The sequence below is a fragment of the Pistacia vera genome, unplaced genomic scaffold (genome assembly GCF_008641045.1).
Source record: "Pistacia vera cultivar Batoury unplaced genomic scaffold, PisVer_v2 Contig211, whole genome shotgun sequence".
In the NCBI taxonomy this organism is placed as follows: Eukaryota; Viridiplantae; Streptophyta; class Magnoliopsida; order Sapindales; family Anacardiaceae; genus Pistacia; species Pistacia vera.
The window spans coordinates 412349-437265 of NW_022196015.1; the positions used below are offsets into that span (position 1 = coordinate 412349).

General features: G+C 32.7%; 1 protein-coding gene across 1 annotated transcript; it reads left to right on the plus strand.

Moving 5' to 3' along the window:
- The first annotated feature begins 1697 nt into the window (after nucleotides 1-1697).
- Nucleotides 1698-17576, plus strand: LOC116129348. Its single transcript, XM_031415091.1, has 20 exons — nucleotides 1698-1809; nucleotides 2228-2525; nucleotides 3215-3289; nucleotides 4899-5014; nucleotides 5489-5603; nucleotides 5741-5869; nucleotides 8389-8436; nucleotides 10115-10299; nucleotides 10388-10584; nucleotides 10732-11024; nucleotides 11227-11376; nucleotides 11479-11898; nucleotides 12486-12635; nucleotides 13776-13851; nucleotides 15096-15223; nucleotides 15525-15725; nucleotides 15822-15959; nucleotides 16033-16158; nucleotides 16437-16673; nucleotides 16866-17576. The coding sequence occupies exons 2-20, from the start codon at nucleotides 2382-2384 to the stop codon at nucleotides 17028-17030; spliced, it is 3093 nt and encodes a 1030-aa protein (XP_031270951.1). The 5' UTR covers nucleotides 1698-1809; nucleotides 2228-2381; the 3' UTR covers nucleotides 17031-17576.
- Nucleotides 17577-24917: the final 7341 nt, after the last annotated feature.

Sequence of the window (24917 nt, forward strand, 5' to 3'; positions counted from 1 at the left end):
TGTGATGTCTTACATTGAACTTACAACACAAAAAGGTTCTTTGTGAGTGGTCTTTCTGACAGCCAAATTGATGTTATAGTTTTTTGAAGTTAGTGAATTTTAAAATTTCCATTATTTTCTACATTCCGGAGAGCATATGGAATGAAAAGAATTTATAAATGTTAGCATTCAGCTTGTCATATTTATGATATATCAAAAATCTTTTTCTTTTGTTCTTTATCACAACCACCTTTTTCTTGAAATATTTTAATTTTTTCGTTGGCTTAATTTGTTGATGTGCATGTTGGTGTTCTATTTCTCTTCCATATTTTGCTTATTTTTAGATTTAGCATTATTCAATATTCCTTGATTGTGTAAATCATCATTATTTCTCATAGAGATTTGGATTGTAAGCACGGCGAGAATGTTTTTTTTTATGGTGATTTGTTTTCTGGAGTATGACCAGGGAAATCTGTTAACCCAGCATTTGGGATATGTATGATTGAAGTCTTATGTTTCAAGTGAGTAATTATCCTATATGATACCTAATAAAGGATAATTATTACTCACTTGATTCTTAATTTTCTAGTGCTGTTGCAATATTGTATCCTTCCAACTTAGGAATATGGATTACGTTTGGGGCTTTATGGCACCTATAAAATCGCTGACTGCTTGATGGTTGATTATGTTTTTTATCAGGCTTAGCTCTTCTGGGAAAGTTGTTGTTAAGATTTTGTGTCAAATTTTGTATGAATGAGCTTGCGTGATCCAATTTGATCTTTTCAGAAGTTTGCTTACATATAGCACTGCAATCTAACTGCTTTCGGTATATCCAGTCTAATCCCTTATAAGAATGATGGATTGGCACTATGCTGTTTGTTGAATATCAATCCAAAGCCATTAAAACATTCACGACCCAGTAGTTTAACTACAAATTACTGCATATATAGTAGTTCTGTTTCCAGAATGGAAATGGGTAAATTTGTCTTTTATCTCAGCTTAGTTTTTGAATGATGCTGTTGATGACATGTTTTGCGCGAATCACCAACATTCTAAAACAGCTGGATATTTTCCAAGTTAATTATTTCTTGAGTTTGCTTTAAGGAATGGGATGTTATCAAATCATCTCTTCTCTTTTTATAATACTTTTGGGGTTATTTTAGTCATATCATGCAATTTGATTCTAAAAGATGTTAAATGTTATCATTGTCATTGGAAAAAATTAATGGTGCTATAATCTCACAATACATAGTTTTAGAAAATTAAAGGTGTTATCAATTTAAAATTGGGCTAAAAATCTGAAAAATTATTCTCAAAATTTGATCAGAAAATTTCATAAATTTGAAAGAACTATTTTAATCCAAGTATATGGAAAAAATAAACTAGTAAGGCTTCTATTTTAATCCAAGTATGTAACAGAAGCGGACGGGTACAAAAAGGCGGGTAATAACTGTCAAAATATCAAGACAGCACGTTGAGTCAGAAAATAAAGTTAATAATATCTTAAAATTAATTATTATTATTAAAAAACAAAAATTATGGACTTGCACTATCAAAAATTTCTATTAAGAAACGCAGGGCCCCACAAGTAATGAGCCGTTGAACTTGAACGTGTGGAAATATTCAAATTGTTAATTGGCAGGCCTGCCGGTCATTTAAACGCAGCTATAATGGCTTTATACGACAGAGATATTTGAGTTCTTATTTTTGAAAATAATTTTTTAGAGAGAGAAAGTTGGTATAATTTAGCGGTGTGGGTGATGCTGGAATTCCGCTACATTTCTTTTGCATGGCTTAGAGGGATTTTCAATCTCTCCCCTGCGCTTCAAGGTATTCTTTCAAACCTTTTCTTTCTTAATTTTTCAATTTTTAATTTGTTTTATCTTTAATTCACCAGTTATGTTCCATTTTCAGCAAAATTTAATCTTATTCCGCTTGTCCGATTGGTTTTTCAATCGGCATTTGTCATATTGGGTTCAATTCTGTATTTATAATTCAATTTTGTACCTAGTTTTTTTGGTTTTAATTACTACTTTTGTTTAATTTTGAATCTACATTGTATTTGTTTAGGTTGATTTTTTTTTTTCAATTTTAATAACCTATTTTGTTAATTTCATATTGTTTGGTGGTTTTGAAATTTTATTTAACTTTATAGTTCTCGCAAACCCTTTTTCTGGATTTGTTGTGTACATTGTATTAGTTTTGATCTTGAATTGGAGATAAAGTGATCACGAATCGTTGCTTACAGGCTGGTTATTGAATTAGAGAGGTACCCGTTTGTGTTTAAGCCTTTCTTTCCCTTCTTGGCTCCAAAGTCTGAACTTTTAATTGGATTAGAAGGGAAAGAAAGCACAATTTTAAAGAAAATAAAAGGTTTTAGTATCCCTGGATAGTTGGATACAATGAGCGTTTCAGGCGTGATTTCTAGGCAAGTTTTGCCCGCATGTGGTAGCCTTTGTTTCTTTTGCCCTGCAATGAGGGCTAGGTCTAGGCAGCCTGTCAAGAGGTACAAGAAGCTGATCTCTGATATTTTTCCTCATTCACAGGTTGGTATTTTTTGAGTTTGCTGTGATTTTTCGTTTTGATTATTTCTGTATTTCATCATGAAGAGTTAAAGGCAAAGACAAGTTATTTATTCTAGCTGATTCTCATTCTTCGTTATGTTCACCAAACACTGCTGTGGATGTTTGTATGGCTCATGCCATTCACTCATTGAATATGTTAGTTGGCCAACTTGTGGTTTTTGTGTGGTGGACTGATATTTAAGGCAATATTTTGTTTCCTTTTGACATGCAACTTGTTTATCTATTAATCAAAGAACTTGAAGTAATTATCTTTCATCCTTTTTAATTTAATTTCAGTTGTTATGCCACTAATGGAGAAGATGCTATATTGCTTCCATTAGTCAAGCTTGTTTTGGTAGGATTTGAATAGCTCTACTTTTCCCATTCATTTTAATCTGTCCAGTGCACATACTTTTCAAGTAATTTTGGAGCTAGAGCCTAGTTTCTACTTGCCACTGAAGTTGGATAGCCACTTGGTCTTTGTCTCTTCTAAGGAAATGTGATTCTTCAAGCATGCATGATACATTTAAAATGGAAAAGCATTTTTGTATATGCAATGTTTGATTTTATGGTAGCTTGATTTGATTTTGAAGATTCTATTCTTTCCTATTTTGAATTTCATGCTATTCAACTAAAATCTTATTTGATTTGGACTTTGTTCATTTTGATAGGATGAAGGACCAAACGATCGGAAGATAGGAAAACTATGTGAATACGCTAATAAGAATCCTTTGCGCATACCAAAGGTATAACTTATTTTATGCAAGTCTCTAACTAATCTTTATCTTATTTGTCTTCTATAAAGCAATGATATTTCTGGGAACTTCTATGTGTTGCATATGTTTATCTGTTTGCTTGTCGATGTAAGGGATGAAAATTTGAGAAGTTTTAACCTGTTCCATATGCTTTCCTAGTTCTTCTATTTTTGTCAACTTCTACTTCAGTTTGATCACTTTTTAAAGATCTTTTAATATAGACTGCAGACTATTGCTCGAGGTTCATTTCTCTGTTGCAAGGCTATATTGTAAATTGATGACAACTTAAATCACTATTTCTTGCCGTACTCCCGTTCTCTATCTTCAATATTTATGAATGGTTTAAATTTTCGTTTCAAGAGCAAGTTGTAGTTTGTATTATCGTAGCTGGAACTTTGGGACGCAGCACTGTTTTACTAAATGAGAAGTGCCTTAGTAATGGGATTGAGCATGTTAGAGGATGTAAAACTTATCAATGTGCAACATAATGTGGGAATTGACAAGAGGAATAAGGTTTTGTAGAGCATCTAAAAATATTAGTTTAGCTTTCTCAAAGTTAAGAAATATTTGTTTGTACTAATACAATAAATGTTTAGATTATTTTTTTCCACACTTTTATTTGATTAAGGGTTGCCACCCCATTTTATTACCCCTTGTTTTTTCTTTTCTTTTTTTAAGTTTTCTATTAAAATATACTAAAGAATAGACTTATGTCTGTGGCAATTCTAGAATCCTTCAATGGATAATTATAAAAAATTTTTTGACTTGCTTTAGTTGCCTTAAAAGTTAAAACTATAGTATAATTGAAGAAAACTGTTGGACAATAAGCATCATGGTACTTCATAGATTGATCGTTAGATGATCCATAATGTATTTATTGTTATTCTTGTAATAATTTCTTAATGTAATCATTGCTAAACTTAGTGTGATTAATTTTTTAATGAAGTTCGGCAGCTAAAAGTACATGATCTTTACAAATTCTTTTGGTGTTTTGTTTTTGTTCCTATCAACTATAATGGTGAGTAGTTAAGGGTGAGCTCTAGAATGCCATGAAGTCCCCTGTAAGTTTTTAACTTTTTTTTCTACAGATTCCAAAGGCACAATCCGAAAGGATTCCAACGTAAATATTGCCAAGAAATGAAAAAAAAAAAATTTGAATATTGAGGGACCTTCAGAAGTAAAAATGAAATCCCTGAAAAATCTGTTAGCGTTCTCATGATGAGCAAGGAAATAACTTTTCTGGTTAGGTTTCTTAAGCATTCATCTGGTCCATTCTAATGGTCAAATTTTCATGTTGATTCTTTTGCTTATCTCTGTATTTATCTTCTTCTTCTTCCTTTTTTTTTTTTTTTTTGTCCATCAATGTGTTACCAAATGCCTTTCAAGTCATCTGAATCTTATATTTTGAAGTGATGTAAGTACAATATCAGTTAGATCTGGTACTATTTCATATATTCCCTACAGGCATGACTGTATTGGTTTAGTTTTTTTACCTTTCATGTTGTTCTTATTTTTGCAGTTACTAGGTTACCTAAGATCATTCTGATTATCAGTTGAAGTTGTTGCTCCCTTAATTTAAATTTGGAAATTTTGTGATCAGATTACAACCTCTCTTGAGCAAAGGTGTTACAAGGAATTGAGAAATGAGAACTTCCAATCTGCGAAAATTGTCATGTGCATTTACAGAAAATTGTTGATATCTTGTAAAGAACAAATGTAAGTTCTTCCCTCCGTTGTTCCTATGCTCTTTATATTATGTGAAATGTTGCACTTCATTATTCACCTTTACAGATTATTCAGAGACATATTACGTTATGAGTATTTTTTGTTCGTTTCTAGCAATTCTTATGTTGAGAAATCTTTTAGGCCTTTGAAGTCTTTAAGTACAGATAAATACATTTGTGCAGACATGCATACATTAAAATGGTTAATGTGAATGAGTATATCACTGACGCTCATCTTGTTCCAATAATTCCTTTCAAGTTTAAATAACTAGTCACATACTGATGTCAAGTTAACAATATGGAGTTCAACTTTCAAGGCTATGACTTCCAAGTAATGTGCTGAATATTAAGTGTTGTTTTATCTCCACTTATAGCTTCCTCTCCTTACCTGGAGTAAATAGTAAAATTATATCTGTGTTGCAATTTCCACATCATACATAATTTATGACCTTTGATAATTTTACAGGCCTTTGTTTGCTAGTAGCTTACTAAGTATTATCCAAACTCTTCTGGATCAAACACGACGGGATGAAATACAGATTGTAGGATGTTCGACTCTTTTTGACTTTATAAATAATCAGGTTGGTGCATTTTCTGTTTTTGTTATGTTTGAATGTGAAATGTTTTGGAAGGTATCCTCCTTCAGTGTACCTTAGTTTCAAAGTTGTAGGCAAGCTAACTGTACATTGACCTTGTTTCATTGTATTGAATTTGGCAGAAAGATGGGACTCACATGTTTAACTTTGAGGGCTTCATTCCACAACTCTGCCGGTTAGCTCAGGAAGTTGGGGAGGATGAAAGGGCCAGAAGTATACGTTCAGCTGCGCTGCAAGCCCTTTCTGCACTGGTACCCTTTCCATATTGCTTCTATTGTTTTTGAGTGCATTATTACATCTTTCCTTTTGTTGGTTTTCCACGGAAATGTAGGGAAAGAAAATATAATTCTCTATCTCTTATATGCTGTTATATTGTTTTGACATGATGCACAAAGTAACTATAAGCCATTCAGTTATGTATTAGTTTTAATGAAATAGATATAGCTTGAATGTCACTTAGTTGAATATTACCTATATAAGTCTGTGGGGTATTCTAGTTGTCATTTACTTTTTTGTTGTTGTTGCTAGACTATAAACCCTGTACTATTTTTGAATCAGACTATAAACCCTGTACTATTTTTGAATCAGTACATAATTCTTAGTCTCTCTCTCTCTCTCTCTCTCTCTTACTTTTTAAAAACTGCTGCACCACCTCTTGTTTGTCGTGGTTGACACTAACCACTCCAAATATCAACTCAGAGGTGGTTGATTATCATAACCCAGCCTGAATTGGTGAGAACATCATTGCCTGAATCGTGCCATGCACCTCTTGTCTCTTGCTGTTGCAGACCACTACTTTTCAACAAGTTTCATTTGCTTTAAAATTTAAAATTATTTTCTGTTCAATTTCTCAGAAATTGACTGGAACTTAGTCAATGTGTTCCACTTTGACTAACTGATTTATAGTGATGAAATATTTCCACTTAGGCAATATCTTTAAAGTGTTTTTAGGAGATTACCTTAATCAATCATGAAATGTTTTAAGCTTTTATACTTTATCCACTTTATTTGTACCCTCTAGTATTGTCCCAAAGTTAGTAAAATTCATTTTGAAATTTTGTTCTTTAAAAGGTGCTTACTTGTGTATCAATAACTTAAATATATGTAATGCTTGCTTGGGATTATATTAGAAAATGAAAATAAAAGGAAAAAGAGACCTCAACTTGGTTTTGACGTTTGGACTTTGGAGTTGGAATTTATATGTGATTGGTCACCTGCACTTAAATGTGGAATGATTTGGAAAACTTAAATTGCTCATACAGAATTCTCATTTTAGCAGTCATAATGTACTACATTTCTACTTTTTTTTTTTTGTCCTCCTTTCATTATTACTATCGTCTATAATTATCCAAACCATAAATCCTTGGAGGTTTCAATACTTTTTTATTTTATTTTTAATAAATTTCCTTGCAACTAGAGAAATATGAGAAGGAATAGGAAGATGTGTTTAGGTTTTAAATTTTCTGACTACCAAAATGAATTCTAGTGTGAATTTTGTTAACTATGGTCAGTCATGAGAGTTTAAAAGATATAGAAAGCAAAGGCTGTGATGTTATAAAAGTATTCATCCTCTTTAATAAGTGTTAAGGGAGTTGAGTGGCTTGTTTATTTTGCATCGGAACTCAGCTCAGAGAATGCGTTGCTAAATTTTATGTGTTTTGACATGGTAGTAATTCTTTACTTAGAAGTTATTGATACGTAGGAGCAGATAATTTTCAATCTGGTAGGAAAGTTAGTATTGCTTGAATTTTTAGGTTGCTTCCTTTTGATATGTACAATATGGTTAGCCTATTGTAGCCCTAGCTGATGAGGATAATCTTGTGAAAGGAGTATTTTGGATTATGCAATATAGCTACATTCAGTATCTACAGATATTCCCATGAGGTGCATAGTTTTGCCATGTTGGGATGAGAGTTGGTCGTGACTGATGTGGCAATTAAAAAGATAAGGAAAACATCAGTGAGTGGCTCTTATCATTCTCTTTAAATGGGTTACTCTAAAAGCTTAAGAAGCTAGAAAATTGCATAAAAAAATTAGTTTTAACAGTTTCCTTCTATGTGGAAGCCTAGATGTGGATCTAGAAACCAAATGCAACTACTCTAGATTGTTTTTTTCCCTTGGGGATAGAATGTTCTAATTGTGGATGGGCATGCAAGTTTTAAATGTTTGAATGTTCTGCTGGGTTCGGGCTGGAAGGTGAATGTCTTCCCCGCCATATAATTGTGCTCTGTGAATGAGGGGGCTGTTTCAGTTTCGATCACTGGATCAAACAGATTTTGCATTAATTCAAACATGAGCATCTAGGAGGCACCTGAAGAAGATGCTTCAGGATGTGTCACTTGGCCATGAAAGTTGAGTGGATTTTGGTCATGAGAATAATCGGCTAATGTAGCTGTACTTTCTATTAAAATTTCCATTATACCATTGAGATTTATTAAAACAAAACATATACTGTATGATTAAGTTTTTTTTTTTTTTTTTTTTTTTTTTTTAAATTTTCCAGCTCGATCCAAAATAAATTCATAGTTATGCATGCCATTGTATGTTGGTTAAAATTGTATACTCTGATTTGAATATACTTGTGTTTCATTTCCACGTTTCTCTCCAATGTGAAATTGGATCCCTGTCTTCTTTAGCTCATAAACCTGCTGGAATTATACTGGAAATATTTTTTACATTCATTTTTTTGTCCCTTTAACTTTTATATTTATATATAATATTATTTATGAAAATATCCTAATGCAAATATGATTATCTTATTTCTGTGTAGGTGCGGTTTATGGGTGAGCATTCTCATATTTCGGCTGAGTTCGACAATGTAAGTATTTTAACTTACTGAACTAGTGTTGCATTTTATTGCTCCAAGTGTTGTATTTTCACCCCTTTATTATTGTCCTAAGGTCTTCGGTTGAGTGACAGGAAATCATAGAGACTTTCTACATTTTCGTTAATTATGAAGGTTTCTAGAACTTGTTTTCACTAGTTTTTGATAGAAGTCAAGGAGTTGATTGCTAGTTATTTCCTTTTTGATTTCTTGAAAATTATTTTTTGATAAGTGGCAACCAGTTACTTATAACATTTGCTTAACCATTGATAACAGTCTTTTATTAAACAAACCTTGCATGCACCTATTTACCTAGAGTTTCTCTTATAAAGCGGAGGAAGAGTAATGGGGATACAGTTACAAGGAGATCATAGACACAGTATTGCTATCAGGTTTATGACTCTCAACAGCTCTAATTACTCCATCTACCATTCCACAAAAAGATTAATAGAGAATGCTGCTACATGCATCCTCTGCAGGAGAGATTTAATTTTATTGTGTTTCACCTGATCATTATTCACCGAGAGACCAGAAATATATCTTTGTTTGACCAAAAGAGAATGAATTCTCATTTGAACTTGATCGTTCTGGAGTGATAGAGAAACTATACTGGATTGCATGAACTTCTTGATAGTATCCATAAAGAAACTGCATTGGATTTGCGTACACCTATGGATGATATCCATAATTGCTGAATATGGGATACTCAAAGGCAGGACAGAGATGAAGAAGATAGGAAAAAAAAAAAAATGGATTACTTGAAGGCTAACATCTAAATATTTTAACCTCTGCATCTTAAAGTCTTAGTAAATTCCAAATAGTCTTAGAAATTGATTAACTACCGAGACAGATCATGAGTTAGACATTGATGGGTAAGATTCAGGTAACACCATCACATCCATGCTACTCTTTTATGTGGATTCTTCAACACATTAGTGCTCTTAATATGTCCAAGCACTATCTCTTTGGGCAAGTTGGTGATGGTGTCTGCGATTGCCTCCTCTATAAGTTGCTGGTAAATATTAAAGCATACTGACTAAAAGATTTCTTGAGTGGTTGTCACGTTTGCAAACCCAAGCAGTTGCATTTCTTTAATTCTGTAAAGATTTGTGCAAATACGTATCAAGTGAGCAAGTTTCAAGTATTCATCTTTGGAAATGTCTTAACTATGTTTAGAGCTGACTGTTTATAATGATATAACTCATCTACGATTATGTTTGTGCAAACCTGAGTTTTGTGCTTTAGACTCTAAGTATCATACTTGGCAACTCCTTAAGTCTAGACAAGGACACAACTATACATATATATGTTTGTGCAAATGCATATTAAATATGCTAAACTATGATGGATTTATCTACTTGTAAAAGAATTATATATAACTATGATTAAGCATGGAAGTTCCATGAAAATTTTTATTTACACTCACATGTTGATATTATTTTGGTAAGTTCAGATGCACCTCTCAGTAGCACTCTCAGATATTGGTGGTTATGAGTTTTGTGAGTGTCTAAGCTGTCAAATTTCTAATAGGAGAAGTTTCGTACAATTAGTATCAGCTCATGATTCTTCCTAATCTTGTTATCTTCATGTAGAATTTGGTGATGAAATATAAAACATTAGATTATGTTCAGTATCTTTGTTGACTTTCTTTAATTCTTAATATATCATATAGGTTGTTTCTGTGGTTTTGGAAAATTATGGAGGTCCTAAGAAAAACACGGAGAACCCTGACCAACACAGGTGGTTACAAGAAGTGTGCAAAATAGAGGGTCATGTCAATCCTTTGCCAGATGCCTTGACAAAGGTTCCTTCTTTGAGGATAATTGTCAATGACAAAGGCGAAATAAATGTGACAGAGTAATCTCTTAGCCTAAAATTCTCCGCATTCATTTATATATTATTATGTTTTTGTAATTCTCAAAAAGGTTTTTCCCCCCTCCCATAGGGAAGATGCCCAGAATCCATGCTTTTGGTCCAGGGTTTGCCTGCACAACATGGCTAAGCTAGCAAAGGAGGCTACAACCATTCGGCGAATTCTGGAGTCCTTGTTCCGTTATCTCGATAATGAAAATTTATGGTCTCTTGATAATGGTCTTGCCTTCTCGGTGTTGAAGGATTTGCAAATTTTAATGGATAATACTGGTACTTGTGTAATATCTAACTTTTCATAGGCATATTTTAGAATCTATTGTTTCTTGATCATATTGCTACTTGTTGAATATTCTTTCCGTGGTTAGTTATAATTTAATACATAGATTGATACCACATCCCTCTTTTTTTGTGTTTCAGGGCAAAATACACACTTTTTGCTTTCCACAATGATTAAGCATCTTGATCATAAAAATGTTCTTAAGCAACCAAACATGCAACTTGACATTGTTAGTGTTACCACACTTCTTGCTCAACAAACAAAGGTTGAGCCTTCTGTAGCAATAATTGCTGCAGTCAGTGATGTAATGAGGCACTTGCGGAAGAGCATACACTGTTCACTTGATGATGAAAATCTGGGAGCTGAGATAAAAAGATGGAACAAAAGCTTTAGAGAAGCAGTGGATAAGTGCCTCGTACAGTTGTCAGATAAGGTGATACTTATGCCATTTAGTTTCTGAATTCATGCTGAAATCTCATGGATTTTAAAACTTTTTCTAGGGCAATTGTTTTGATTCACATGTTTAATTTTGGACTGTTGTTCATTTAATTTATCAAAGTTTATGCATTTAACTACTATATTCTGCTTGTTCATTTAAACAAATGAAATAACTGAGCTTTTATTTGTGCACACAGATTGGAGATGCAGGCCCTATTCTTGATGTTATGGCTGTGATGTTGGAGAATATCTCAACAATTACAGTCATAGCCAGAACCACAATTACTGCTGTATATCGAGCAGCTCAAATTGTGGCCTCTATGCCAAATTTATCATACCAAAATAAGGCAAGAAAGACACTTTTGTGTGTGTGTTGGTTTAGTTTCATAATTCTTTTATGTGTTTTATTATTTTGTATTTTGGCGTTTAATTAATCTTCTTTCTCTCAGGCATTCCCAGAGGCTTTATTTCATCAGTTACTCCCAGCGATGGTCCATCCAGACCATGAAACACGGATTGGTGCCCACCAGATATTTTCTGTTGTTCTTGTGCCATCTTCAGTTCATCCATCCACAAATAATTCTGAGCCAAAGAAGGCAATGGATCTTCCAAGGGCACTCTCAAGAACTGTCTCTGTCTTTTCGTCTTCAGCTGCCCTTTTTGACAAGCTAAGAAGTGATAAATCTTTGTCAAGGGAAAATCCTTATCAAGACAACAAAAATAATGTTGTTAGTGAGGGACAGCCAAGAAACAATAATAATGGAGTGCTTAATAGATTGAAGTCATCTTATAGTCGAGTATATAGTGTGAAAAATCCCCCTCTATCAACAACTGATGGAAAATCTGTGAGCAATTCCAAAAAAGAGCAAGTAAGTTTAGGCAATATGGTCAATATCTCAAACTTTTTCTTTTTTTTTTTTTCAAAATTAGGTATCTTGTAAAGATTTTTCCTTGTATGATCTACTTTACACTACATTAATTATTATCTGAAATCCAGTTAGCTCAAGGCTGGGTCTGACTTTTGTATCTCCCTTGACCTTCAAACCTGGTTTTGGTGTGTTGATCTGAATTAGGAACTTAAGTCATATTATCTACTTGTCAGGGCAATATTTTTTATCTTGAGCAAGCTGAGCTTTACAAAATAGTCGATGGCAGTTTAAAATACATACCTCAACTGCAATGATTTTTGTCCATAGGATTGGGCTCAATTCTGACTTCTAAGTTCTATAAACAGTGGTGTTAGGTTAAAACTGAGTCCATATATTAGATTGATTAGGACCCTAGCTTTTATACATTTATGCTATACTAGGCATGACAGCTAGTTAAGCTTTTTGGTGTGTTCCTTAAATCCTTTAAAATTGAATCTTCTGGACAGTCAACTCTATAAGCATTTATTAACACATAGTGTTTTTATGACCATTCATCGATTTTTTTGTGACTTTCCATTTTGTCTCAGGATGCTAATTCATTAAGGTTGAGTAGCCGCCAGATTACACTCCTGCTTTCATCAATTTGGGCACAGTCTATCTCTCCTGCAAATTCACCTGAAAACTTTGAAGCAATTGCACATACGTACAGCCTTGTATTGCTTTTCTCTAGAGCCAAGGTAATTGCTGCACTGACTTTATATGGTTGTAGCCTTTTCTACAAATTGGTGATGCTATTTATGCAGGTTCATTTCTCAGATGTTGTTTCTCTTGCATCTGTACATCTGCCCAATGCTTGAATCACATTTGGTAGTTGTTATATGTTTCTATCATAAAATGCAGTCTCCACAATCACAACCAGGGAAGATTAAGGCAGGCCGCTTATAGCCATTCATATTTTTCTTAAGCAGCCCATGACTTAAAACTCACGAGTTTTACTAGTTTCTCCAATCATACGCACTTTCGATGGAAGTTCTGTCATTAGTAAGGCTCATATGAGTTGTTTAGTGATATGGTCAGGTTACTTTTCCTGAACTTACTTCCTTGTAATGTCAATTAATATTATCACATCTTTGACCGCAATCCTAGGAACCCTTAAAACCTATGACCGTAGGTTTTATACTAGGGGGGAAGTTAAGCTTTGTCATTTTTCCTACATTTAATTGAAACTTTTATAACGTAGACTTCTCTTTATTGATAAATTTTTCTGTTTTTCTGGGATTTCTTCGTTATATGCCTTGAATCTTGTTTTTTGTTTTCAATAGATAGAAATGTGTTTATCTTCTCTAGTGTTAAGAGTTTAAATACTATTGCTGGGCTTTTTTCGATATGCCTAAGTTTTTGGGACAAATTGTTTATTCCTTCATGACATTAATTAAATAATAAACCCATAAGAGTGTAGGGCTGTGCTTGGATCCTCAGTTTTATTGTTTGTGTTATATATGTGATAAACCCATTAATTAAATTTGGAATTGCATGTGTGGTTGCTTAGTGGAGTTTTAAACACTATTGCTGGACCTTCTCTTATCAGTTTGTGTTATTGTGATTAATGGTTTCTCAACACACGAAGTTGTTGGCTTTTTGTTATCCTTTTAAATGTTATCCATTGCTCATTCACCATTGTGTAACTTTATTTGAAATATATATCGTGTACGAATTTTGAGTTTTCGGGTTTATGAGAAGCAACTTATTACATTTTTGAGGAATTGTACTCATTCTACTTATGTTGTTATATTTAATTATTGTCTAAAAGTTTAGAGTTGGCCTTTATTTTCCATTTTTTCTTGAGATTCTTATCTTTATTTAATTTTATCTAACAGAACTCCAGTCATGAGGTTCTGATTCGAAGTTTTCAGCTTGCATTTTCCTTGCGAAACATTTCTCTCACCGAAGGAGGTAAGCTCTCAAAAGTATGATTATAATTGCAAACAGCTTTTGATGGATTAGGATTTAGTTTCCACAATATTTATATATGCACTATGTACATATTGTTTTGTACACTTAATGACTATAAATAATTTTTCTTATAAATATGCCTGTACATAACTAAAAAGCTATGAGAATGCATGGTACCTTAATTTACCTGGAAGAAGTATATGCTGATTAGGAAATGTTGCACGTTCTGGTTTCTAGCCATATATTATTGAAAATAAAATAAAATTTTCAAAAAATCTTGGACATTCTTGATTTAAAAAGAAAAAACAATTGAATCTTCGTAAACATATTTCAATGTACTAATAAATTAGAGCATATGTGCACAATCTCACTACCTGCTGCAATACAGTTATGCATTTTGTTGGGAACTGAACTCTCATCATAATTACGTGTTGCTTCCTTAAAAAATTGGCAAATTCTTTATTTAATTGAAAACCTAATGAAAAGAAGAATAAAAGAAAGTGAAAAGATCATCAATCTAAGCAAAAAATTATGAATCTATGCTACTATGAATTAGAATGTAGAAAAATAGGGTTATCGCTTGTTAATGTTTCTTTGGTGAACTCAAGTTTTGAAGCAATTTATTAGCAAATACTTGGTTGTGCTATTAGTGTTTAACTATGCTTTAGAAATGTCTAACATGTAGATAGTACATGACATATAAGTTTGGTAAAAGTTCTATGCTTTGCAACATTGTGATTGGATCCTTACCATCATAGAATCGTGTACTAGCCCTCTCTTCTTTGAGAAATTAAAGGATTTCTTTTGCAGGCCATTTTAGACAACCATTTATAATCTAGCAATAAGAATTTTATGGATGCAAATGATCGTATCTTGTACTTTAAATTTTTTAAATTGTGTCTGGTGCAAATAGAAAACAAGTATAAACTCAGGGAATATATAGATTGGGGACTTAAATTAACTCCAAACAATGTTGAAGCCAAAATTTTCTCAAGGAGAAATCAAGAAAGCCAAATTTGATAAAATATACAAGAACTCAATGCATATTAAAAGTTTAGATGTTTTAAGGTTCATGTATGTAGGTGTTAAGATATAGGTATATTCAAAAGTTATTTTGCAAAATTAGCTAGTGCTTGAATTGCATTTTTACCATTTACCACTTACATAGTAATAAACTGAAAAATGATACAGTTTTTTGAGATATTAATGCATCATCTCAAGCCCAATGTGCACTGTTATTACAGAGTCACTCCTACCATCACGTCGCAGGTCCCTCTTCACCTTGGCAACTTCTATGATTCTCTTTTCATCAAAAGCTTATAACATTCTTCCGCTTGTTCAGTCTTCCAGAGTGACACTTACAGAGAAAAATGTAAGTGGCTATTGTTGGTGAATTGTAATTGCTGTATTTATTTTGTATTTAAGTTATTATGTCTACTATGAGAACTTGATCCTTATTGTTTATGCATCTGATAAGAGTGCATAAAGCAATCCATATTGTACCAAAAGGCAGTACCTTCTTTTTTTTTTTTTTTTTTCTGGGTCTGACAGTGGCAGTAGCTTTCCAAGCATAAGAGCTAGCATTTCTGGTTTCCTTTTGCTTTAAAGTTGATAAATATATGGAAGATCAAACTCAGTGACAGCTTTTTACCATCTCTGTGTGCTTAAATCAGGTGGATCCCTTTTTATGCTTGGTTGGAGATCACAAGTTGCAGGTTATTAAGAAGGAAGCTGACCACCCGAAAAATGTTTTTGGATCAAAAGAAGATGATAGATTGGCTTTGAAATTCCTCTCAGAAATAGAGATCACACAGGACCAAACTCGGGAAAGCTTTGCTTCTGAGATTGTGAATAGCTTGGAAAACTTGTCCGATGTACTTTTATATGAACCCTATGAGCATTTTGATATGCTTTCTATTAGTATTACATATTGTAATGTATTCACTCTAATTATTGATATCTTGTTGCAGTCTGAATTGTGCTCCATAAAAGAGCAACTACTTAATGAATTCTTACCTGATGATGTATGTCCATTGGGAGCACAGTTCATGGATACTCCGAACAAAGTATATCTTATCGATCCAAATCATAGTAAATCTCTGAAGGAGGTAATTATTTAAATATCTTCCATATCTTAAAATTTATGCTTTGAACTCAAAAAATCTGAATTGTTTGGTGCAGACTGCTCTTCTTTTTTCAATAGAGGATGAAGGTTTTACAGATTCAAGCGAAAGTCAAGCAAAAGTCAATACAGAGTTGGCCGTGGGAGTGCCCCACCTGTTGAGTGTCAATCAAATTCTAGAATCAGTATGTAATTCATATTTTACTCTGTTATTGCTTTAAAATTTTTTTTTTTTTTTTTCCACTATAAAGTCTATAACAAGTACAACAGGCCCTGGTTGATTTATTGTAAAAATCAGTTTCTTATTACACTATTATTTCTTCCCTGAAGATGCTACCTACTTCAGCACAAAATTGGATCTACAGATCTAGAATTCACTTGAAAGCTATTAATTACATTATTGAAAAAAAAAAAAAAAAAAAAGGAAGCAAAAGATAATTTTTTCCATGGTTTGTGTGCTCAGGTCTTGGAGACGACACATCAAGTTGGGAGAATTTCGGTCTCCACTAGACCTGACATGCCTTACAAGGAAATGGCTGGTCACTGTGAGGCACTCCTAATGGGAAAGCAGCAGAAGATGTCTCATTTGATGAATGCTCAATTGAGGCAAGAAAGTTTGATTCGTGTCTCTGTTCAAAACCATGAAGTTGAGGCTAAGAATGTGGCCTTTCCTTCACATGTTGATGTTGGTTCCCATGCGGTACTTCCTTGCTCTTTGACTCTTCATTTTCCACATAGATGCAGATATAATTATTCACACAAAAATTTACTTGTATTATGGAACAAATTTCCGAGTTACACTCTAACTGGTTGCTCAATTAATTATACTCTTAAAGGTTGTTGTGAATCATGCTTAGCCCCTTAACTTATTAAATATTAATAAACTTTGCAGGCTGGCAATCCATTCCTCAATGAGAACCTCACAGCCAATTTGAACAAATCATCAGCCAGTACTGTTCCAACGCAATGCGCAGCTGAGTACCAGCATAATCCTCAATTCTTCAGACTGCCAGCATCAAGTCCATATGATAACTTCCTAAAAGCCGCTGGTTGTTGATCCTACACAAGTATATAAAAGTACTTCTCCTTGAGCTAGACAAGAAACTATAAATACTCGGTTGGGTTGTCGCTTAAAGAACTCGGAGGCCTCAAAGCTGCAAAATCCACATTATTTCTTGTCGATTCTAAAAGCTCTTGATCTTCCCGGTGAGAAGAATGCACTGTTACCGTACACTCTGCATTTGATTCCTGGGATTTGCAGGAATAATCATTGTTGCAAATCTAGATTGGTGAGTTTGTTACTCCCAAATATTTTTTTTTTTAAAGATAAAATAATTTCTTGCATATACTGAGTGTATGGGGCAGTCATTTTGGAATTGGTTCCTTACCAGTTTTCTATCTTCAACTAATCCTCCAGCCATATGATGTATAGAGTATTTGTGTATTTGTATATTTGTGAATTTGTGATGATGGAGTTGTATGTAGAACTTCAGGCTTTGATCATTTATGTACTAAATGGACAATTGTGTCCATTTTTAATGACATCTAACAAGGGATTGTTTTTTTTAAGAAAATTTGTCTTTAATAGAAAAAAAATATATTGTTGTTGGGTTGAGATTTCTCTTTTGAAAAGTGAATTTTGTAAACAATAATATTAATCTAACAAAGTAAATATCTCAACTTTATATCTTAAATATTGTGACAAATGATATGTCAATATTTATGTTGAAACTATAAAAATGTTAAGTAATTTTTTATTTGTAACTGTGAATGTACATGTACTTAAAAAGGAAAAAGGGTATTAAGATGAGTTTATTGAATGTAAATAGTAGTATCCTTTAATTAATTAGATTATACAAATAAGAAAGTATAACATTAAAGGGTGTTTTACACCATGAATTTTCAGGTTGTTGCTCTTTTCTTTGTCATCATCAGATGATTCAGAACTTGCTAAATTGTTACACTCCATCGAATTTCTTGTTTCAAAATATCACAATAATTACGAGATGACATGGTGAGTGACATAACTATATCAAATTAATTAACATATCTCATTAATGGATAAAAATCAACCAATTTCTTAATCCTTAAATCTTTATGACCAATAAATTCCATCAAATACAAAATTGCTTTTACCTCTAACCACCCAACAAACATACACACTGCCATTTTTCTTTCTCCACATCCTAAATCATAGACACCACATGTTTAAATATTTGATTTTTTTTTTTTTTTTAATCATGGTATTCAGACTAACTTGTGTCTTGCGCACACCTTAATTAATCTCTGAAACTAATTAAATATTTTATAAACCTAATGATCTAGATAAAGTACAAATGTAGTAAGGGGTCTCAAAGTTGTTTGAATATATGAAATTAATGAAGGGAGCAAACATTCTTAATCGTCAAGACAACCTATTTAGGTTATTTGCACACTATACCAAGATAAGATCCTTGATTCTTACAATTTTTTTTTTTTTTTTTTTTTTTTTTGTTGTAATTGAATTAAAAAATTTGGTGTAATCATTGAAATTGTCTTGATACGTAGTTCGATTTTGTAAGATGTGTAATTTTAAATGTTATTTGATGTTTAATCATCTTATAATTCGTTGTGTTGTTAGGAAAGAGAGGAAAAAACCTTTAGCAAAGAAAATACAAGCATTTGCTGCATCATGTTGTGATACTGGTACGAGCAAGCTCCACTACAACCAATAAAAAATTAAGATTTTGAGAAGCAATAAGTAATAATAATAATAATTAAAAAAAAAAAAGAATTCTTAACATTTTTATATTATTAGTACTATAACAAATTAACAATTCTAATGCAAATAAATAAATAAAATAATTAACATTAAATCTTTACTTTTTTTTTTTTTTTCCAACTGGTTTTTCTTTAAAAATATAACTTGAATTAAGGATTAAAACATCGAAGTGGGGTTTTAAAAGTATTTGAAAAAAAAAAACAATTTAAGGTAAATTTAATATAGGATTAAATTCGTAATTAATAAAATTATTAATAATAAAATTCCCTTTGAAGTGCATCATTAAGAGAATATCTTTCAACTAATTAACGAACACCAAAACAAAAGGATAAACTTGTAAATTAAATGAACTGATATCCTTGAATTTCGCCAATGACAAAAAAGTATTTTGGCTTTAAACGGTGTCGTTCAAGCTCAAATTTCTCGCTTGTAACCGTTAGATATAAGTTAAAACTACAGAGGGAAAGGTTCAATTCAACAAAACGATCAACTCTACTCTTGAGATCAAATCAATCTCTCTGTCTTCTTCTTTTGGTTAGTTAGAGTTTAATTTCTTCAACTTTCGTGGTTCTGTTTGGTTAACGTGAAAATTCAGGCAAAAAAAAAAAAAAAAAAAAAAGTCTTGTGCGGTATCTCGCTATTTATTCTTAATTTATGTAGAGTTCATGTTATTTATTTCCTTATTAGCTTTCTCTGATCATAAATGAAAATTTTATATTTTCTGATAATAATTGCATTTTCTACTTTGTAAATATGAAAAATTGTGTAACGATACAGGCTGATGCTATGAGAATCTGTTCTGTTTTAACATCTGTTAATCACTGGAGGTGAAAAAAAAAACATAATCTTTCAATGTTGTTTTGCGTGTTGCATGTGATATATTTTGTGCATTATATGAGCGATAATTGTTTTACTTGAGATAGAATTTGGATCTTGCTATTGAATAGCAAGCAATACCGTATAGTATTTGAGCTGAGAGATTTTGAAATAAGGTATTTTATGCTACTTTTTTGGGTTGTTGAGGAGGAAGGGATTTGTTGGAGTTAGATAAAGTTAGAAGCATGTAGATTGGATTTTGGATATCATTGTGATAAGGTGGTTTTTCTATTGTTTGCTTCGGTAACATTGTTCTGAATTCTGGACTACAGTTGGGGGCAGAAAGAGATTGGGTTAAGTTGATGCTCCTAAATGTTATGGATGCTTTTATCTGACTTTTTGTTCGGGATTTGTCCCTGTTTTATTACTTGTTCCTCAATTGTGGGTAATGTATTATTTCTCAATTAATACTTGTCAATGATATTTCATGCCCTTTAGTTATATTAAGAGTTTGAGCAACCGTGATTCTTCCTTTTAGAATTTTGCAGTTATGGAATGCTATTTGTTCTGTGGAATTGAGTTCTTCCTGTACCCTGGTTCCTTTTTGTGTCTTCCAGATCCTCTAGTTTCTCTTTGAGAACTAATTTTTATCTTCTCTTTTCTGTGGTTAAATAGCTGTTGCTAGGTTCTTATTTATTTCTTTTAAGCTGCGTACAAAGTCATCGAACTCCCATACATGAGAGGTTGTTGGCATCACTGGGCCATAAAGGTCACTGATTGAAGTCTAATATCTCTAAAGTAGCTGCTTGAACAAGATTATTATAGCTGGTCCTTATAGCTTGGGAGGTCCTTGTTTTAAGTATCATATTTGGATTCTCCCATGACATTGTGCTCTTTTCTTGTTTTTTTTTTTATAGTTTAAGCATGACAACCAAGTGTATAATAGCAGCTGTGGTGGGATCGTTTGCAATCTCATATGTGTGTGAGCAGCTTGTTTCCGATAAGAAAATATTAGGAGGCAAGTTGTGGTTGCCATTTTGAAGCTTCATTATTTTTCTGGTGCAGCTGTTGGGTTATATATTTTCTTTTCCTTTTAATGATAATCCAGGAACTACCCCTCAAACTGTTGCGACTAAAAATTGGTGGGAAGAAACTGACAAGAAATTCCAGGCATGGCCTCGAACAGCCGGGCCACCTGTGGTCATGAATCCTATCACTCGCCAGAATTTCATAGTCAAGTCCCATGAATGAAGGTGTAGCTGACAATAATGTGTTCTTTAGTTTGGCTTTGGTACTATTAAAGGAACTTTTAGTTTCACATAGCCATTGCCTGAAAGCCCCTTATGTTTGCAAACTTAATCCTGGATTTTGGTTTAGCTGAGCATGTTGTCAAAACTCTGAGCTTTAAATAAAAATTTGGTGTTTCAATATATAGATCCTTTCTTGGTTCATGTTTAATTCGCAATTTTTAGTTCACTGGTATGAGATCTGAAAGTGAATCTACGGTGGGTTATTTTATTTTGTAATTTAAGTTCAGCAAGTTTCTTCAAATAAAATTTGAATTTACTTTTTATCCCATCAGGGCCATCCAAAGGAAAGCAGAAACTTTAGGGAAAAGTTTTCTATAATTTGATTAAGGTTATAATAAAAATATTTCAAGGCATTTTATTGTTAAGAGAATAGTATCCATTATAATTTGATTAAGGTTATAATAAAATAAGTATATATTAATTTGTTATATTTTAAATATTTTTAGATTTTGATACTAATTTGAATTATATATATGAAAATTACTAAGTACTGATTTCCTGAAAATTTTAAATTCGCACTAGAAAATGACTATATTAATCCTGTGTATAATATTGAAAAAATATTACGAAGAAAAAACTGAAAAGAATAGAATGAAATTTTATTTCTTCTGTATTCTTCCGAGAAGATAATGAAATGCTGGAATTTTACAACAGAAAGCGTTTTAAAAAAAAAGTTTAATTTACATTTAATTATAATATTCTTAAGTGATAACATTTTATTATAAAAAGAAATATATAAATGTAGAAATTTGATCATTAATGATACTTTATGTTGGAATAAATAATACTAAATAGGTCTTATTCCAAAAGAATTAAATGTATTATTTTCTTAATTAGAAAAAAATAATTAATATTGAGGAATTCTTAAATATATATTTTTATGAATCTTAAGGCCACTAGCGAGAGGGGGCATAAGAGAAGCAATCTGCGGGAACATCTCTTGGAAAGGGGTTGGCCAAACCCATTGTCTGTCAACAAGAATACTACTTACTCTAGCTTCATGGTCCAAACCTAAAGAATGGAAATTCTGAGCAGGAACCAAGGAATATAAGGAGGGGATGCCAATGGTCATACAACAACATAGTACGCTGCCCATCACCAATAGAGACTCTTAACATGGTTTCAGATTTTATCCCGCAAGCTAAACATTTTGCACCAGCTCCGCCTGGCATCCCAAGGAGTATGAACGCTCCAAAAACTTCTTCCCCGGAGCCTAAAGGTATGAATCCGCTTAACCCACATGGAATCTTTTCTAGTCACCATGCTCCAAATATGATACATCATCAAGGAGATATTCCAAGTACCAAGAGGCTTAATGCCCAAACCTCCCGCTGACTTGGGACAACAAATATCTTTCCAAGCGATTTTCACCTTACCTCTCATCATATTACTCCCAGACCACAAAAACCTTCTCATCAGCTTTTCTATAGCCTCCGCGACAGCTTTAGAAAGAATAAAATCAAATGCCCAATACACCTGAACAGATGCTAGAATAGACACAAATAACTGAAGACGACCTACATACGAAAGACACTTGTTTTTCCAGACATTAATCCTTTTCTCCATCTTGTCCATGAGAGGGAGACAATCCGAGTAACAAAGACAAGAGGTTATCAAAGGGACACCCTAGTATCTAACCAGCACTACAAGTTGTGTTTTGATTCCAGTTTCTATTCTAGAAGAGAGAATAAGTAGAAAATAATTTAATAGTTATTATTTAGCCATCCATCTCATACATTTTCTAAACTTGTAGGTAATGGGGTTTTCGTTCTACTAATTAATTTGAGACCATTTCAATGGTCGATGATGGATATAAAGTATTACCACCACGCCTTCTATAACTATTTTCTTGATAAAAGTAGGAAGAAATGAATAAAATTAAACGTAATTAACTATGTAATTATAACATCCTAGATATCGTTTTTTCACATAAACCACCCATATTAAGTTGTCCAGATAAATCTGAACATCAAGTAAATTTTTCTTACAATCTAGTTAACTAACTTTTGAATTGTTCATATACACTTATTTTAGCTATCATTTACGAAACAAACAAATACGTGTATATATATTGTATAAGCGTATATTTTACAAGATGTAATGACCTTTCTCTCCTTGTCTCAACAATATGACTTTTATTATGGTGAAGGCTACAGCAAGAATTGGCTCCCCGTCTTGGCCACGATGGATACATGTTAGAAAAAAATTATGAAAGAGATTTTAATATCTCAGTAAGGATCCATAATACAGTATTTGAAAGTTCCAGAGAACTACATTTAATTAAGTGACCAAATTAAAAAAAAAAAAAAAAAGATTCAACCAATAAGAATTAAATAAAAATTATCTTTCCAAGGTACTAATCCAAATTAATTATTAAAAGTAGTGTTAGATTACTATCAAAACTCGTACAAAAACTTATCCTAAACCTATCTTAATTATTTCCTAAATCCTAAACCTATTATAATTAAGTGCATGAAAAGAAACTATTTTTTTTTTTTTTGCGTAAATAAAAAAAAGAAAAAAGAAATTATTATATATAACAAATTAGCATAAGGTTGCCATTTATCATGTTCTTCATTAGAGTTGAAACAATCAAATAAACAAGAGAAGATCTTAATTCAAAGATGGAGAATCATTCATTTAACAAGTGCTATTGGAACTTATTTCCTCCAGGCTATAGATTCTGCCCAACCAGAGAAGAGTTGGTGGTATTTTACCTGGTAACAATGTTTTGAATAAATCTTTACCACCCAACAAGGTGGTCGATATAGACAACTACAATCCTCAAAAACTTTACGGTTTGTATTCCACTATCACTTTTCTTTATCTACTTGTTTTGTTTTTTATTTATTTATTTATGTTTATTCTTTTATTAAGCTTGCTGCTTCAAGTCCTTTTGTTGAGTAAAGGGTTATCTTTTTGGAAATTAAGTTGGCTTTCTCTTAGGGTTTAGCATATATGCAAGTTAAGACACTAACCGTAATACTTATTTTAATTTTTCTTAAAAAAGGACGCACGTCATGAACAATAAAGAATATACTTTGTTTAATCTTATCATGTTTTAGGGTTTTTCAAATTAGTGGATGTTATTGATTAAGGAGTCTTTCAACGTGGATGATCAAAACAAATTGAAGTTTTAGGGTTTTTCAAATTAGTGGATGTTATTGATTAAGGAGTCTTTCAAGGTGGATGATCAAAACAAATTGAAGGATGCCAAACTATACCAATATTTCTTATCTTTGGCAAATAATCTTAACTCCTTAGCATCGGCCAGTGTATATATTCAAGTTGGTTTTCACTTAGGGGGCGTTTGGTTCAGGAATGTTAGATTACTGAGAATGTTGGATTACTGGAAAGATAGATTACCTTGAAAGATTACTGGAAATCTTTAAGAAAATGTGTTTGGTTAGTTGGTGGGTATGTTATATTAATATGGTTGGTTATGGGGAATAAATTGGTGGGTATGTTATTTAAATTACTAAATTGTCCCCTTTACAAATATTAATATAATATTATTTTTATTATTAATTTTTGAATAATTTCTTTTAACCCCCAATATTTCAGATTTAGTTAAAACACCCCTGCTTATATAAAACTTTAATTTATTATAAAATCACCCCTGGCTCCTGCCGCCGCCCCGCTGCCACCGCGAACCACAGTCGGATGTCCCCGAAAGTCCCCGTGAGTAAGGCACCATGACCAAGAGGCTCCGCTATGGCCGTTTTTGGCCATCAATATGGCCAAAAACGGCCATATCGGGCCAGATCTGGCCGTTAACGGCCAGATCCCTGGCCATTATCGGCCAGGTCTGGACCAGATCTGGCCCGACCCGGAGCCTCCCAAAGAATTTCCTTCTTTTTTAGGGACTCCGGCGATTTCCCAGCGGTGGTCCGTGGTGGTTGGCCCGCTATCGGCGGTGGTGGCTGTGGTGGTGGCGGCTTGGTGGCAGTGGTGGTCTGTAAATTATTTTAAATATAAGGGCATTATTGTCCAAAATTTTAATTAAAAAAGGGTAAAATTGAAATAGGATATTAATGTAAATTTGTTTTAAAGTAGG

What these genes read in the sequence shown, in the direction of transcription:
- LOC116129348 (XM_031415091.1), top strand. Translation starts at nt 2,382, where the DNA reads ATGAGCGTTTCAGGCGTGATTTCTAGGCAAGTTTTGCCCGCATGTGGT. An exon ending in ATCCTTTGCGCATACCAAAG is followed by an intron (nt 3,290 to 4,898) that starts GTATAACTTATT and finishes TTTTGTGATCAG; the next exon opens with ATTACAACCTCTCTTGAGCA. An exon ending in ATAGTAAATCTCTGAAGGAG is followed by an intron (nt 15,960 to 16,032) that starts GTAATTATTTAA and finishes TGTTTGGTGCAG; the next exon opens with ACTGCTCTTCTTTTTTCAAT.